The sequence below is a fragment of the Schistocerca nitens genome, chromosome 1 (genome assembly GCF_023898315.1).
Source record: "Schistocerca nitens isolate TAMUIC-IGC-003100 chromosome 1, iqSchNite1.1, whole genome shotgun sequence".
Classification (NCBI taxonomy): domain Eukaryota; kingdom Metazoa; phylum Arthropoda; class Insecta; order Orthoptera; family Acrididae; genus Schistocerca; species Schistocerca nitens.
The window spans coordinates 19,704,263-19,723,704 of NC_064614.1; the positions used below are offsets into that span (position 1 = coordinate 19,704,263).

At 38.8% G+C, this 19,442-nt stretch overlaps 1 protein-coding gene across 1 annotated transcript in view; it reads left to right on the plus strand.

The window, feature by feature from the left end:
* The window catches only part of LOC126249995 (mucin-6-like), a 323,978-nt gene that overhangs the window by 285,426 nt on the left and 19,110 nt on the right, over positions 1-19,442 (plus strand). The window contains exons 9-10 of the mRNA XM_049951522.1: positions 1,860-2,374; positions 7,496-9,038. Of these exons, the coding sequence (XP_049807479.1) occupies positions 1,860-2,374; positions 7,496-9,038 (2,058 nt within the window). The remainder of the gene's footprint in view (positions 1-1,859; positions 2,375-7,495; positions 9,039-19,442) is intronic.

Consider the following 19,442-nt stretch of genomic DNA (forward strand, 5'->3'; position numbering starts at 1 on the left):
ATCAATAAATATCTGAAGCACTGCTGAACCACTCATAAAAACACATGAGTCCCTGCACTGTAATTAAAAAAAAAAATCTGTGGCCAATTTGATTCCTTTGCATGTCGCCTCTATGACAAGATTCAACTTTTATTACGAAAAGGATAGATTTCTACTCACCATATAGTAGAGATGTTGAGTCGCAGACAGGCACAATGAAAAGACTGCTAGACAAGTAAGCTTTTGGCTAAAAGGCCTTCTTCTGAACTTTAAAACACACATACACACACACACACACACACACACACACATGCAAATGCAACTCACATACACATGACCATTGTCACTGGTTGCCGAGGCCAGACTCAGAGACAGAGAAAGTGGTCACACGCGCATGTGTGTGTGTGTGTGTGTGTTGTCAAATTCAGAAGAAGACCTTTTAGCCAAAGGCTTATTTGTTTAGCAGTCTTTTTATTGTGCCTGTCTGCGACTCAACATCCCCACTGTATGGTGAGTAGCAATCAAGCCATTTCATAACACTGTCATTACTCCATCCTGGATTCCCTATTGTTCAAAATAGCAAACAGCAACAGCAACGAGCTGCTGATGACATCAGAACAATGATCACATCTAACCACTATGGCAGTTAAAAATCAAACAATGGAAAGTCCAGGATGGAATGTAACAATATTATGAAAAGGATAGTTGCCACCCACCATATAGCAGAGATGCTGAGTCACAGATAGACACAACAATAAGACTGAATAAAATGTTCTCAGGTTTCCAACCGCGTCAATTGCTTAAACCTACACACTGTCCCAGAAGCTGTTAGTGTGAGCCACAACAGAGGTATCACCAAATTTTATGTGGTGACCGTTTTCTAGCGCATGCTCAGCTAACGCAGATTTCTCTGGATAGCGTAGGCAATAATACCTCTCATGTTCTTTCCTGCGTTGTTCCACAGTGCGCACTGTTTGTCTGATGTACTTCTGGCCACACTCACAAGGTATTTCGTAAACTCCAGGTGTTCTGAGACCTACTGCGTCTTTAACTGCTCTCAGTAATTGACGGATTTTTGTTGGAGGCCTGAAGAGGGATTTGATTTTGTGTCTTTTCAATAGGCGGCTTATCTTGTCCGACACAGAGCCACAGAATGGCAGCAAAGCAAGTTTCTTTTCCTGCTCTTCGTCGGTGGTCTTATTCTGATATTTCCCAGAAATCACTTCTTTCACTTGATGGGCCCTGTAGTCGTTATTCTTGAAAACCTTGCATAGGTGGCTCAGTTTGTGGGGCAGGTTGTCGTCGTCTGATATTACTCTTGCACATTGCACCAATGTTTGTAATACTGTGCACTTCTGTGCTGGATGATGATTGCTGATGGCATGGCATATATAAGGGCGCACCAACAGCCCACTGGCAGTCATAACACTTGACAATGGCCAAGGAGTGCATGGCTGAAAGCTCATGTAGTTTAAGCAATTGACGCAGTTGGAAACCCGAGAACATTTTATTCAATGCATTCAAACAAAAAGACTGTCACAGTATAAGATTTTGGACAACAAGGCCTTTGCTGAAAACAGACAAGGCAGTTGCTGTTGCTCGCAGTGTTGTTTCAGCTGCCAGAGGCTGCTGTCATGTGTATGTGAGCTGTGTTTGCATGTGTGTCATCTATTTTCAACAAAGGCCTTGTTGGCCGATATCTTTTATTGTGACAGTCTTTCTGTTGTGCCTATCTGTGACTCAGCATCTCTGCTATATGGTTAGTGGCAACTTTCCTTTTTGCATTACAACAGTTAAATTCTTGTGCATGTAATCATAATTTTTTGGCCTTAAATGATAAAATACTATATTATTTGTTATAGCTGTTCTTTTGTTGACAGGTATATGGAAGGATCCTTTGGTGATGCTTTACATGTACACCCAGGACAGTCATCCCTGAGTGTACCACCAAAGGATCCCCACACAGCACTGCTGCCATCTACTGGACAGGTGATGGATGTTGCTACAAGAGAAACAAATACTGGACTGTTAGCCACCAGCGGGAGACTAATGTTGCCAGATCCATTTCCATCTGTAGCACCTTATCTGGGACTTAAAAGCACACCTGAAGAAAGAGAGAAGTTTATGAAGAGCTTTTGGACATCAGTTTATCAGCAGCAAGCTCTCAAACTAGGCCTATTGCCGAAGTTACAAACCAATCTGACACCACATGTTGATCAACTGGGAACACAACTATATCAACAAATGAGGGGACACAAAGAGTTCAGACATGCCCTTGCTGAGCTTGATCACCAGATACTGGCCCGTGGCAGCCTTGGATCAGCAACGCCACTTGCTGCACTTCCTCCGGCACCTTCTATACATTCCAGCACATCAGATCCACTTTCCGCCTATGGTTAGAAAAATTTCTGTTTATAATATTCTTTAGTGTTGTGGTAATAAGATGCTCCTACAGCTATAGTTTGATAAGTTTAAATTATGTGTTTATTGAGAATGCGAAATACATCCTATAGCATAGCTGTGCCTCCATGAAATCTGTCTGAAAAATGTTTATGATGCGGTCCACACCAAGTTTACAGTTCAAACGTTTTAACAGCACTTTGATGTTTAATAACCTATGGTTTATGGCCAGATCGAATCTCATCTGCTTAAATTTGCACAGATAATTGGTTAGCACCATACTACACTCTGATGTCCTATAATGTGATTATGTAATAAAATGGAACACCTACAGCGGTCCTTTTGATGTGTTTCATGTGCTTCAGTACACCATCTTCAGGCCTTAAGTGATGTTGAGGGGGTTAACACCAATCATATACATGATTCCATCAGTGGCCAACATCTATGAATTGGTTTTCACAGACTGCATGCAACAAAGATATTGTACCTCCAACCATCAGCCACCAATAGTTGTATGTGTCTCAGTCTGTATGTCTGGGCAATTTATTAAACATGCTGAACAGACAGTGACTGAGTCCCCACAGTGCACATGTCAGTACAAATAATGCCATATGCATTGATTCCCATCAATCCTTTTTCCTTCTAACAACTCACAGTGAGAGTGAGAACAGCCTCCCTTGCTTGTTTTGTTTTGATGACGCTCACAATCTTTAGCACTGTTCCTAGAAATGACTACGGACCTTGGTTTTCAGCTCTCTGATCCACAGACTTCACTTATTCAGTGACAACCTGGTCTTTGAACATCCTGTAAGTAACTGCCCCTGCCTCTGAAAGAATGTGCTGTAGAATGCAAGTTGTTCTATGTTTTTCTAGGTTTTGTGGATAATGTTATCTCAGAGAACACTATATATATCGATAAAGAAAGGTGTTCTCTCTTTTCTTGTTTTTGTGCATAATTTTAACTCATAGAGCACATTATTTTTATTCAAATGTTCCGTATTTGACTCTCCCAGTGAAATCTGTGCATGTTGCATATAAAGAGTCCATGGATCTACACAAGGAACCATAAACTCTTAAGACTAGTGGTGATGATGGGGAGGAAGATACAGTGCAGTAAAGAAATTATAATATTAGTTTGCTTGCATTGCAGAGCAATCAGTTCTAATATAATCCTCATCCATCTCAAACGAGACATAAGTCATTGATTAAGTGTAAGTGATATATTTTCATTTCTCTCTGCATGAACAGCTGGGAATCGGTTGAGAAGTGGGTAAATAATGTCCATGAATCAAAATGCATGACTCATTCTGCATTACTCTTTCTGGTCCTGAAAATAACAGTGTATCTATCTCCATTGTGGACTCTGACCACAATCTATTGGTTATGAACTGTAGATTAAAACTGAAGAAACTGCAAAAGGATGGTAATTTAAGGAGATGGGACCGGATTAACTGAAAGAACCAGAGATTGTAGAGAGTTTCAGAGAGAGCATTAGGGAACGACTGACAAGAAAACGGGAAAGAAATACAGTAGAAGAAGAATGGGTAACTTTGAGAGATGAGATAGTGAAGGCAGTAGAGGATCAAGTAAATAAAAAAAAAAAAAGGGCTAGCAGAAATCCTTGGGTAACAGAAGATATATTGAATTTAATTGATGAAAGGAGAAAGTATAAAAATACAGTAAGTGAAGCAGGCAAAAAGGAATACAAACTTCTCAAAAATGAGATCGTCAGGAAGTGCAAAAAGTGTAAGCAGGGAAAATTACCGAACAATCAGTTTAATAAGTCATAGAAGCAAAATACTAACGCGAATTCTTTACAGACGAATGGAAAAACTGGTAGAAGCCGACCTTGGGGGAAGATCTGTTTGGATTCCATAGAAATATTGGAAGACGTGAGGCAATACTGAACCTACGACTTCACTTAGAAGCTAGATTAAGGAAAGGCAAACCTACTTTTCTAGAATTTGTAGAGTTAGAGAAAGCTTTTGACAATGTTGGCTGGAATACTCTCTTTCAAATTCTGAAGGTGGCAGAGGTAAAATACAGGGAGCAAAAGGCAATTTTCAATTTGTACAGAAACCAGATGGCAGTTATAAGAGTCGAGGGGTATGAAAGGGATGCAGTGGTTGGGAAAGGAGTGAGACAGGGTTGTAGCCTATCCCCAATGTTATGCAATCTATACATTGAACAAGCAGTAAAGGAAACAAAAGAAAAAATTTGCGGAGGAATTAAGATCCATGGGGAAGAAATAAAACTTGGAGGTTAGCCGATGAAATTGTAATTCTGTCAGAGACAGCAAAGGACCTGTAAGAGCAATTGAATGGAATGGACAGTGTCTTGAAAGGAGGATATAAGATGGACATTAACAAAAGAAAAACAGGGATAATGGAATGTAGTCTAATTGGCAAAGTTTTACAGAAGTTCGAACTGTAGTGTGTACTTCAATGCAAGATGCTTTTAATAATTTCCACTACGAAATTCTGTCTCCAAATCTGGCAGAAAACCCAGAGAGATTCTGGTCATACAACAAAGGACACCTAAGGCAAGACACAATCAATACCTTCACTGCGCGATAACAACGGTGAAGTCACTGATGACAGTGCCACTGAAGCAGAGTTATTAAACACGGTTTTCCAAAACTCCTTACCAAAGATCATGAAGTAAATATTCCCGAATTCCAATCAAGAACAACTGACAAGATGAGAAACATAGAAGTAGATATCCTCGGTGTAACAAAGCAGCTGGAATCACTTAATAAAGCCAAGGCATCCGGTCCAGACTGTATACCAGTCAGGTTCCTCTCAGAGTATGCTGATAAAATAGCTCCATATTTAGCAACTATATACAACCACTCGCTCACAGAAAGATCTGTACCTAAAGACTGGAAAATCTCTCAAGTCACACCAACACCCAAAAAGGGAAGTAGGAGTAATACGCTGAATTACAGACCTATATCACTAACATCGATTTGCAGTAGGGTTTTGGAACATATACTGTATTCAAACATTATGAAGTAGCTTGAAGAAAACAATTTATTGACATATAGTCAGCATGGACTCAGAAAATATCATTCTTTTGAAACACAACTAGCTCTTTATACTCATGAAGTAGTAAGGGGAATGTCAGATTGATTCCATATTTTTAGATTTCCAGATCGACATCGTTCCTCACAAGCGTCTTCTAATCAAACTGCGTGCCTACGGAGTATCACCACAGTTGTGCAACTGGATTCTTGATTTCTTGTCAGAAAGGTCACAGTTCGTAGTAATAGACGGAAAGTCATCAAGTAAAACAGAAGTAATATCCGGCATTCCCCAAGGAAGTGTTATAGGCCTTCTATTGTTCCTGATCTATATTAACGACTTAGGAGACAATCTGAGTAGCCGTCTATTGTTTGCAGATGATGCTGTCATTTACCATCTCATAAAGTCATCAGATGATCAAAATGACTTGCAAAATGATTTAGATAAGATATCTGTATGGTGCGAAAAGTGGCCATTGACCCTGAATAAAGAAAAGTGTTACGTTCTTCACATGAGTACTACAAGATTTCATCTAAATTTCGATTACACGACATGTCACACAAATCTGAAGGCTGTAAATTCAACTAAATACTTAGGGACTGCAATTACAAATAACCTAAATTGGAACGATCACATAGATAATATTGTGGGTAGCGCAAACCAAAGACTGTGATTCATATTGGTGGAACACTTAGAAGGTGCAACAGGTCTACTAAAGAGACTGCTTACACTACGATTGTCCGCCCTGTTCTGGAGTATTGTTGTGCGGTGTGGGATCCGCATCAGGTGGGACTGACAAATGACATCGTTTGGTATTACCGCAAAATAGGGGAAATAGTGTCACAGCCATGATACATAAATTGGAGTGGCAATCATTAAAACAAAAGTGTTTTTCATTGTGATGGGATCTTCTCATGAAATTTCAATCACCAGTTTTCTCCTCTGATTGCAAAAACATTCTGTTGGCACCCACCTACATAGGGAGAAATGGTCATCACGATAAAATAAGAGAAATCACGGCTCGCACAGAAAAATTTAAGTGCTCATTTTTCCCGCATGCCGTTCGAGAGTGCAATGGTAGAGAGACAGCTTGAAGGTCGTTCATTGAACCCTCTGCCAGGCACTTTATTGTGAATAGCAGAGTGATCACGTAGATGTAGATGTAATTGAATCAAGTGATGCTGGGGGGCTTAGATTAGGAAATAAGACACATAAAGTAGTAGATGAGTTTTTCTATTTGGGGAGAAATAACTGATGATTGTAGAATTAGAAAGGATATAAAATGTAGACCAGTAACGGCAAGAAAACTGTTTCTGAAGAAGACAAATTTGTTAACATCTAATATAGATTTAAGTGTCAGGAAGTCTTTTCTAAAAGTATTTGTATGGAGTGTAGCCATGTATGGATGTGAGACATGGACAATAAGTAGTTTAGACAAGAAGAGAATAGAAGCTTTCGAAATGTGGTGCTACAGAAGAATGCTGAAGATTAGATGGGTAGATCACATAACTAATGAGGAGGTACTGAATAGAATTGGGGAGAAGAGGAATTTGTGGCACAACTTGTCTAGAAGAAGGGATCAGTTGGTAGGACATGCTCTGAGGCGTCGTGGGATCACCAATTTAGTACTGGAGGGTGGCACGGAGGGTAAAAATCAAAGAGGGAGACCAAGAGATGAATACATTAAGCAGATTCAGAAGGATGTAGGGTGCAGTAGTTACTTGGAAATGAAGAAGCTTGCACAGGATAGAATAGTATGGAGAGCTGCATCAAACCAGTCTCTGGACTGAAGACCACAACAACAACAACTATTTCCATTCACTGATGTTTTTCATTTTCCTTGTAGCAATGTTTATGTAGCAGTTTTAGACAGCCATGCCTGAAAATTAAAATTTCAAGGGGATTACACAAATCAACCAGGTTTTAAATACACTGTTTTATTCAGCATTTTGTACTTGTTATCTATTGTGAAATCTCATGTTAAACTGTCAGCTGTTTCTATGTAATGATTATGTCAAAGTTTGTTAGGTAAGTAATAGCTCTCAGTTGAGTATGAGCAGTTCTTTTTTAACACTTGCATTTATTGTTTTCAGGTTCTGCCCTGGCACAATACACCCAGAGCGGAAGATCTGCTACCTCCTCATCATATCAGAGTGACTTCCTGAGGTCAGCTCTACAAGATACGAATTCCTCAGCACAAACTCCAGCTTCACCTGCTTGTAGTAACAGTGGATGCTGTAATAATGCAAACTGTAAAACAACAAAGAAGCAACAGCAAAAAAATGAACTGGAGCACTTGAAGCTAGTTCAAAGCCAACAGTTGCAGAGGAAAAGTGCGGAAAACACAGTGATACGGATGAATGAAGAAACACTGAGGAGGAGGAATGAACAGCTGCGGCAGCAACAGCAGAGAAAAACTGAAGAAGACACAGTGAAGCGACTGAATGAAGAGCTCCAGAAACAGGCAATACAGGCACATATTGAACAACAACAACAGTCACAGTGCACTCAGAAAAAGAAGAAAACTCTGACACAGATACAGGAGCAAGCAGAAACAGCCCATGCCTTGAAAGATGGACTCTGTGTTCCAGCTCTACAGCAGCACAGAAATGAACATGGGATCATTACACAGAGCCAACACTTAGAAACAATGCCACACCAGGATATGAACCTGCAGTTAAACAAAGTAAAAGCAAAAAGAGGATGCAAAAGAAAATCAGAATCACTTGAACAAGAATGCACCGTGCAATGGGCAATGAATTTTGAAGGACATAAAGCTTCACAAAGCTCTTCAGTAGGAAGAATGCAGAGAGGTGTAATTGTGCACGGGAAGGAGTATGTGAACCAAATGTCAGAATGTATGCATCAGCAGCAATTCCATTATATGAACAATGAAAATATGAAGGATTCTCAGACAGATCAGTCAGAGCAAGTGAAACACAAAGAGCAACCAAAAATGTCACAACTAACACAATTGCTTATGCAAGGGCAGTCTGAAATCGGTATGTGTCAAAAGGGAAATGTTCAAAAACAAAAGAAAGCTCTGAGAACATCAAAGACAATTGATGAACAGGTGATTACAGAGCTTAGGCAAACAAAGCAACCAGAAATGCCTCTTAATATATCGAACAAAAAATCACTGCATGTGCAGAATCTGTTTACTGAGCTGCATGTACAGCAGAAAATATCTGAATACATTAAACAAGAGACAATCTCTAGGCCACCTCAAGGAACTGTAATAAAATCTAAGGAAGATCAGGAAGCTCGGCTGAACATGTGGTGTAACAGTACTCTGAATACAGCAAAGGTAGCAGAAGATTTGCAACAGGCACAATTTGGAGTAGACTTACAGAGAAAACATCTCTCCTTCAGTCATGATGACACAGTGTCTTCACCAATGGTTGATGACAGCCATGGCTTGGATCTCAGTAGCCAAAGACATGTACAAAAACTTATGTGTGATAATATTACAGTAAAGACAGAAGAAGATAATGAAGAAATTTGTGATCAGACCACAAATGAACAGAATCAAGAAACATTTGACTTCCTGGAGGAACTGGACGAAATAAAATTAGATACGTTGCAGCAGCAGAATACAGACCAACAACAAAATCTTCTAGAGCTTCCATCATTTGGGTGTGTACACATATTGAGATAGAGTAGTATAAGTTCAGAATGTATGGACCTTTCTCAAATACAGGTAAAAAATACATTTTCAGTGTAATACAAAAAAACATGTGCCCTCTGTAGTGTTGCTTTGCATATCATTAATTTCAATTACTTTGCCTCATGAGGAATTCTGACCACAACACGCTACATGATTTTGTAATTTTACAGTTCTATAAATTTCTACATTTATTTTGTAGTGTTTTATTTCTTTTGTTTTCTCTTCATTTTATCAGCACCTTAAAAATGTTTAATATGAGCTATTTGCTTAGTAGATTTATCTTCACACTCATGCTAAGGTATGATCTGAACCAGCAACTCTCTGGTTACCAATATTTCATCTAATGGAACACAGTTAACCAAACTGAAAAGTAATATAGAGAAAAATAACAATAAAACTGAAACATGTGTAAGTCACAAAAAAAATTCAAGTATTGTCAAAGCCAAGAACACAATGGTCACTATCCAAATGCCGCGTGGAAATGTACTTTGAAAGTTTATAGAAACAACTGTAATTGATAAACCTAGCAATGTATTGCCACCCCGTATGTATATGAAGGCAATTTCAGTATACAGACAAGTATTTAAGTAGTCATTTTTTCCATGATCTATAAATGAATGGAACAGAAGAAAGCCCTAATAACTAGTACAATGGGATATGCCCTCTGCCATGCACTTCACAGTAGCTTGCCAAGTCTAAATGTAGATGTCCTTTCCAGTTTGATTTTATCTGATTTCTTTATCTGGTCCTGTTGATTACATAATGAACAAATGGTGTACTAGTAATAAAGAACAAGTCAAATGAAATAACACAAAATCATGTGAGCATTACATATATCACACAAATACTTATTTTCTATGAACAACTGACTGTGGACAATGTTACAACCTGAATTTTATTGGTATATAGAGCACATTTTAACCTATGATATAAATAAATTTACATTTTATCACTGTAACTTATGTTAGGAGTACACAATTTTGTCTTCATAATGAACGTAAAGAGTTTCTTTCCACTATTTTTACTAAAAAGGATTCTTATTACTCTAGGAATTAAGTTTGTTCTCTGAGGAGTGTTTTTCATTTACTTTTGAATACTTGCATGTTATTAATTTCCTTTTTTATACTGTTGGAAAGCTTGATATATACTTTTCTCCTGACTCAGTTACTCCCCTGTGGACTTATGTGAGAGTTTCAGAGCCTTGGTGGAAATTATTCCCATCCTGTGTTATGCTTGTGAATTTCACAATTTTTCTGGAATAATTCCTTGTTGCTGGCTACAAACATTATTAGCGAGTGTGTGTCTCTCTCTCTCTCTCTCTCTCTCTCTCTCTCTCTCTCTCTCTCTCTCTCTCTCTATATATATATATATATATATATATATATATATATATATATATATATATATATATATAGATTGGAATGACTCCTTACCCTCTCCCTTAAAACCCACATCCTTTCATCTTTCCCTCTCCTTCCCTCTTTCCTGATGAGGCAACGGTTTGTTGCGAAAGCTTGAATTTTGTGTGTGTGTTTTATATATATATATAATAGAGGGAAACATTCCACGTGGGAAAAATATATCTAAAACAAAGGGATGTGACTTACCGAACGAAAGCGCTGGCAGGTCGATAGACACACAAACACACACACAAAATTCAAGCTTTCGCAACAAACTGTTGCCTGTGCTTTCGTTCGATATATATATATATATATATATATATAAAAACAAAGATGATGTGACTTACCAAATGAAAGTGCTGGCAGGTCGACAGACACACAAACGAACACAAACATACACACAAAATTCAAGCTTTCGCAACAAACTGTTGCCTCATCAGGAAAGAGGGAAGGAGAGGGAAAGACGAAAGGATGTGGGTTTTAAGGGAGAGGGTAAGGAGTCATTCCAATCCCGGGAGCGGAAAGACTTACCTTAGGGGGAAAAAAGGACAGGTATACACTCTCACACACACACATATCCATCCACACATATGCAGACACAAGCAGACATCTCACAAGCAGACATATTTTCAATATATGGCAAGTCACATCATCTTTGTTTTTAGATATATTTTTCCCACGTGGAATGTTTCCCACGCACACATACACCGAACGAAAGCGCTGGCAGGTCGATAGACACACAAACAAACACAAACACACACACAAAATTCAAGCTTTCGCAACAAACTGTTGCCTCATCAGGAAAGAGGGAAGGAAAGGGAAAGACGAAAGGATGTGGGTTTTAAGGGAGAGGGTAAGGAGTCATTCCAATCCCGGGAGCGGAAAGACTTACCTTAGAGGGAAAAAAGGACAGGTATACACTCGCGCACACACACATATCCATCCACACATATACAGACCCTATTGTCATGTAGACATCGCCGTTACAGCTGTGGATGCAATAATGTTCACTGTTGACTGTCACAGTGACACCATTTTCATCTTCAAGAAAATACAGGGGGGAGGGGGGGGGGCAATGATGATGAGACAGCTAATCACAAGCACATAGTTACAGTGTTTCATGAATTACAAGTGTATTCTCAGAAACCCAGTATTGAAAATTTTGCTTGTTATCCTCCCAAATCAAATGAAAATGAGCCTCATCACTCAATGATTATCACAGTTACAGTGTCTTCAAGCAGCACTTGCTTTCAGATGGTAAAGTCCTCTCCTCTTGATGCTTATCTGTTCCCTTCAGCTTCTGAACAATACAGGCTCTGAATCAACAACTGTCACATGCAGTGCTCTGCTGCCCACTGCACCATCACTACTAAAATGGTATCTGGTAGCAAAAGCACTGCTGAAGGTTCCCCCACTCTAGCTCAACGAAAAATATCTGATTCCTGTTGGTCACCTGGTATGTGCCCTATGGACATGTGTATTGAGGACACAACTACACAACTAGTGCAGATCAATGGTGATAGGGGTCTGCTTGACAACAGACTCCATGCCCCAAAGTGCCACAGTTTTGTGATGAACTAAAACATCCAAACAGGGAAGGCATCTACCGTTTTCCATTTCCATCATGAATTACATGTTTTCCAGAATGGAATTAAGGTGGTAAAGAACTGATGAAGTTCCTCCACACCATGGAGCCATATCACAAATGTGTCATCTACATGCCTCACACAAATACTGAGCTTAAAGTTAGCAGAGTTTCATGGCTTTTCCTCAAAGTGTGTGTAAACAAATTAGTCACCAGAGGTGACAGAGGTCTTCCAATTGGCAACACCATCAGCCTCTGCAAAGAAATCAGATTTGAATAAAAAATATTACATGGGTGCATGCTGAAATAAAGTTATTATCTTTTTATGAAAACCTTTTGCAAGCAAAGATAAGGATTATGTGTTGGATTTGGTGATAAACAATAACACTGCATCAAACCTGACATGTGAATCTGTACTGTAGAGCCTGAGAATCTTCAACCACCTATTAAATTCGTCTGAATTCTGAATGTGGTGAGAACGTTTCTCAACAAGTGCTCCTAAAAGTGAGGACAACTTATTCATCTTGAGATACGTGCAACTGCATAGTAGGCTGGAATTTTAGCACTCCAGATGTCATATAACATCCAAACAATTTTACTACCTTGCGAATTAGTACAAAAATGGTTTCAGCAGCCTCATAAAATTTTGGACCTCACTAACTGGCCTAAATGCTGGCTGTGCTCTAGAATGGATTCTCCTTCCCTCAAGAAATTGTAGTAGTTTTAAAAACCTGGGGTGCAGGGCCACCAAAGACTGTCGTCAGAAAACAACTGAATTTATCTGCAGGCTAAAGACTCGTAACAGATAACAGTTCAAATTTACTAGTCACTATTGATGAAGTATTATTGCTTACTTAAGTTCCCTTTGTTTCCAGAAATAGATCATAACTTTATTTCAACATGTGATTACTTTAACATATTTTTAAATAAACAGCAAATTCTTATGAACAGAAAGACAATGTTAACATGGAGAGCCTTCCATCACCTCTGATGGGCAATTTGCATGAGGGACTATGAGGAGGAGGTGCTGTACTGTTAATTTTAAGTCCTATATTTGTTGGTGGTATGTTGACGATGCATTTGTGATGTGACTCCATGGTGAGGTACAACGCCATCAATTTTTGCTTTATTATATTTCCGTCCTTGAAAACATCCAAAATGTCATCGGCATGGGAAAGACCAGATACCTCCCTGTTTTTTTGATGCTCTAGTTCATCGCAAAACAAATAACACTTTGGGACATGGAGTCTACCCTAAGCCAACACAAATGGATTTATATGAATTTATATCTGCAAGCAGACAACTGTCACCATCCATCACATCTAAGTGGTGTCCTCAATACACTTGTTCAGAGGGCACAAACTATTGTGGATGATAAACATCTCGTGAGGTACTTTAACACCCCAAAAAAATGTTTGAATATAATAGGTACCTACCACCCGAAATATGCAAGGATTTTCTATTCAAATTGAAGGTGAACATCATAGGTCAAGATGCTGAAGAGGAAAGGCTCAAATCTGTGGCCATCCTACAATATGTAGGGAGTCTCTCTTCCGACAAAAGTCGAATTCTCTGTAACCACAAAGACAAAGTTAACCCCAGCATCATGAACAGCCACTCCCATCTCTTCTGAGAAGCATGACTATTTGTTACATAAGGTAAGTGTACACAAGGCCCCTGCCAGTGTGCACTTACATGTGTTAGACAAACAACATGAATCATTCAAGAATATTGCATGGAGACCAATGCTTCAACTGTCTGCTACAGTCTGACAAATCTACGGTGCTCAAGCACAGCATTGAGATACGTCACTCCATGGACTAAGAAATCAAGACCCCAACATCTACACCATTCTTCCAAGACTTTGTGATTAAGAAAGCAATCAAAATCCATCCAACAAACAATTTACTTATTTATGATATGTGAAATCAAGTGCTAATGTTCATAAACTAGAACATGTGACACAATATTCATTATAGATGACATGCCAGTAATATACGTCTCTACTGTCCTAGTGACATTTCTGCAGCTGTGATGGTCTGTGTCCACATGAACAGTAGCATGAGTGATATATTTATCAGGAGTATGGAAGGACTGCACCATCTCTCATAGTTCAGAAGATGGCTGGATGGTTCTCGGCTGAAACATTGGCACAAGAAATTCACTGCATACAGCTCCGAGCTTGTAACTTGTATAGTATAAGCAGTACACTGCGAAAATGTGAAGATTCAATAAAAAAAGGTGTAATGAATCAAAAAGATCAAATGCTAACAATACAATGTGCTGAACTGATACAGTTGAATTCTAAAGAAAATATGAAAAATTGTAGCAAAACAAATGAATCAGTTAACAGCACTTAGAGAGAACATGCAGGATGAACACTGGGAAAATATTTAGAAAGCAAACTGCTCATATGAAGAATTTATACCTATTTTTAAAGTATCTTTTGGAAGGACGAGTGTGCTAAATCTAATTAAGGCAATGGACTGTAATCAAATATTGGAAATACATTCCAGTATTATACATGGTATGATTAAAAAGAAACAACAAAAAACATTAGCTTTATTGTGGCAGACATATTACACATTATGAACTGACATTAGTTTCAAATATAGACCCCTCAATGGAATTACAAAAATCACAAAAATCATTACATTGTTATGCCCTAGTAGTGACATTTCTAGCTGAGTACTGAAACTCTATGCTTGACAGACCTTCAACTATCTCTGTAGTCAGTCAGTTACTGATGGCATATTTTCAGATACTTAAAATATTAAGAAGTAACACTCCTGAACACAAATAAAGTTAAATAAATCACCTCTAATTAAAGAGCTGTTTCACTCAGTACAGTCTTTCCAAAATTCTCTGAGAAACTTGTCTGGAATACAATAGTGCCCCACTTTATCAAGAAAAATTTGTTAACTGCCACAAACGATTCTCTAGAGAGACTACTGAATACATTACCACAAATGAACCCATGATGAACTAAAAAGGAAAATATATCCTGTTAGGATATTCTGTTATTTTCCCAAGGACTTTAATAGTGTTGAGCATAAAATCCTGCTGGTAGCGTTACAGAAGAGAGGTGTCACTACCGTCAAAAAATTTTATCTTCATAACAGGAAGGAAAACATGCCAGTGGCAAACTGCAGCACAGAAGTGAAACTAAGCTCATAATGAGGAGACAGAGGATTTGGAAACCTTACATGAGTGCTACTAAATTAACTCCTGTTTTTAACCTCCATAAGTACTGGCCTAAGAATTTTTAAAAGATAGATCAAAAACAGTAATAAGGGTTCAGTCTCAACTATATGAAAACATAGCCACACCCAGCTACATGTTCACAGTTAAGACTCTTAATCTCAAAACAACTCATGTCACTCAGTTTTATTCCAATAAAACAGTTGTGTAGGTATCAAAAACAAGCATTAATAGTCCGAAATTAAAAGAAACACTATGCATAAAATTTCAAGTGTGTAGTTGGAATTTTAAAAACTAAAATTTCAACTTATAGATAAACTTGAAGCTCAGTTCAGCAAGTTTTCTGCTTGGAATTGCACTGACTTGTATTTACGATGGTGGTTTGATAAGCCTGGCATATTTTCATGAAAGAAAGTAACATTTTTACAGCCTAAAGTTCATTGGTGACAGCTGTTTGTCTTGGTCAGTATGTCAACTATGATTGAAAATGGAGAAAACCTAGTTTTGTGCTGTTACTAAACATTGTCATTTGAAGGGTTGGACTGCTGCACAAATCAGATCAGAACTTTAAGATCATGTGGTTTCCACAACACCATCCATGACCATTTACTTTGGGTTAATGAATTTATACATGGTCAGACATGCATCGAAAGTTGAAGAGCCCTACAGCTGCCCAGTTGAGCTCACCACAAAGGAAACCTTTGACAAAATCCATGATATAGTAATGCAAGACTGCTGAATAAAAATTCATGAGATTGTGACGATGTTTAATCGCAATCTGCAAGACTTTTTACACCAATCTGTAATTGTTGATGAAACATGGATCCATAATTACACATCTAAGTAAAAGCAGCAGACAAAACAATCGACAAAGGCTGGTGAAAGTCCACCGAAGAAGGCAAACACCATTTTGTCAGCTGATAAGATGATGGACACTGTTTTCTCAAGGAATAATCCTCATAGATTACTTGGAAGAAGGCAGAATCATAACTAGAACCTAATTTGCTTCATTGTTGGCATATTTTGAAAATTACATTGGCTGAAAAAAGACCAGGGTTGGTATGCAAAAAAGGGCTCCTTCACCACGATAAAGCTCCACCCCATACATCAGTTAAAGTGCTTGAATTGGGCTTTTAATTGGTTCCTCACCCACCCCATTCACCAGACTTAGCTCCAAATGACTTGTTGTTGTTGCCTAACTTGAAATTTTGGCTTGCCAGGAAGAAATTTTCATCAAATGAGGATATGATGGTTGCAGCAAAATAGTATTTTTCAGAGTTTGACAGAAAGTATTCTGCTAATGGGATGAAAAAGTTGGAGTATTGATGGACCTAGTGAGTTGTTTACTCAACAACATTTTTTCTTACTTTTTCCAGACTTCTCAAACCACCCTCATATGTGGTAAAAGTTTGCTACAAGAAATTATGTAAAATGGATAACTACAAATCTTGCAAGGACCACTTCAGGGATCTTGTAGTTGTTGCATCTGGCTACCATTAAAGTTACTTCTTAAACTGCAACAATCAAAAGATGTGCTTTTTTGGTGCTCCACATGGTAACAATTCTGACTAAAATAAACTTATGCTACAGTGTTTGTCTTTGGTGCACCAGTATAGAAATTGGCACAGAAACAGATAAATGAAAAATCCATGCAATTCACATATTTCTTTATACATAAAAGCCAACTTTACAATGTTCCTTTGTGTGAGACCACCCACATAGGATTCATGTGCCGATTTGAAATTCAAGATTTGCATATTTTACCATTTGCCTTGCTTCTAGATAATCTTTCATTGATTGTAACAATACTCATTTATATTGTGATATATTTGTTTCAATCCTTACAAGGAATTAGCAACTTTTTAGCCCAACAGATAATGATCAGGCTAAATTTAAAGTTATCTGCTCATTATCCTGTAATGGATAGCACCAGCTAAAATGCAGCTCCACTGTGAATACTGCTCTTAAACATTGAATGAGTCAGTTGACACTCATAAGCAGCTGGAAATTGCCATGATGACTGTCAAACAAGTGGTGGCTGCTGCAAATCAATGTGTTGGGAGAGCTCCCAAGGGTCATGTATCTGTGGTACTAGTACCAAAGGTACCTCAAGTTCTGTCTGCTCCTGTGCATCCTGCATCCTCTGCAGAAAGTTCGAGATCTGTCATTACTTGTCCACTTCCTGTGAGAGGTGTTTCAATGGTAATGCTAGGCATCTTGTAAAGGATGGGTGGGGACCAGGGAGAACTCAGTGTGTTGTACCGATCCACCCAGACCAACAAGCCCTGAGGTGCTGTCTTTCATTGAAACTGAAACTGAGCCAGTGGGACTCACTTCACCTGGTTTGAGGAAACCTGTTTTGTCCGGAATCAAGAGGAGGCAAATGCAAAAGGGTAGGGGTCTATTAATCATTGGCAGTTCAAACACATGGTAAATGATGGTACCCCTTAGTGAAATGGCAGCAAGGGACAAGAAAGGGCACTAGGCACACTTAGTGTATATGCCAGTGGGCCCCATTCAACATGTTGAAGAGGATATTTCAGCAGCCTTTGAGCGAACAGGGTGCAACGAACTGCAGATCATGGTGCACACTGAACAATTGATGCCTGTCATGCAGGCTCCAAGTTCATACTTGGGTCATTACAGCCACTGGCAGAGAAAGTTGAAAGACCAGCCTAGTGCATGGAGTTTCAATGAAGCTCACAATCTGCAGCATTGACCCACAACTGATGACAGCCCTTTGGTGCTGAATTGAGTGGAAGGACTGAACTGGAGACTTCGAAATTTCTATGACAAGCTAGGCTGTGAATTTCTGCCCTTGTGCTGTAGGGTTGAGAGCCACAGGGTCCCTCAAAATGGTTTAGGAGTGCACTATACAACAGAGGCTGCTACTCAGGTACCTGACTGTGTGTGAGATGCTCACTACGATTTTATATATCAGGTGACTCTCCATTCAGCCCAGATAATGATAGTTGTAGGAAACCCAGAAGTATCAGCTTTAGATAAAAAAAAAAAAAAGCCTCACACAGGTGAGAGAAATCATTCTGATTAACTGTGGAAGAATTTGGAAAAAAGTGACAGAGTTTGAAATGCTCCTGAAAAGTAGTAAAGGCCACATAATACTAGGTACACAAAACTGGTTGAAACCTGAAATTGAGTGCAGTGAAACTTTTGGGGCAAATTTAAGTTTATATTGAAAGGATAGGCAAATGGGAAATGGAGGTGGTGTATTTGTCGCTGTGGGTGAGAAACTCAAATCCACTGAGATAGAAATTTAAGCTGGATGTGACACTTTCTGGGCAAGGCTCAGTATCAGGGACGGGCATAAACTGATAACTGGATCCTTCATTGTGCACCAGACTCATCTCCTGATATAACTGAAAACTTCAGAGAAAACCTCAGTTCACTTGAGCATAAGTTCCTCAATCATACTGTAATCATCAGTGGAGACTTAAATCATCCACCATTCAATTGAGAAAATTACAGTTTTGTTAGTGGTGGGCATGGTAAGACATTATGTGAAACATTACTAAGTGCCATCTCTGCAACCTATCTATGGAGTGGCCGAGCGGTTCTAGGCGCTACAGTCTGGAACCACGCGACCGCTACGGTCACAGGTTCGAATTCTGCATCGGGCATGGATGTGTGTGATGTCCTTAAGTTAGTTAGGTTTAAGTAGTTCTAAGTTCTAGGGGACTGATGACCACAGAAGTTAAGTCCCATAGTGCTCAGAGCCATTTTGCAACCTATCTAGAGCAAATAGTTTGGAACCCAGCTCATGATGGAAATATATCGGATCTAATGGCAAAAAATAGACCTGATCTCTTTGATGATGTTCACATCAAAACTGATATCAGTGACCAAGATGCAGTGGTGGCAACAGTGATTACCAAATTACAAAAGACAACTTAAACACGCAGAAAGATATATATGTTGAGTAAACCAGATAAAAAATCAGTAGTGCAGTAGCGCCATATCTCAGTGAGGACCTTTAAGCTTTCAGCACATTGCAGAAGAATGTAGAAAACTATGGCTCAAGTTTAAAAGAATAATTCATCATGCACTAGTAATGGGAGGGAGGGACCCTCCATGGTACACAGTCACTATAACGAAACTACTAAAGAAACGGAGATTACTGCATAATAGGTGTAAAACAAAGCATAGGAATATAGATAGAGAGATGCTGA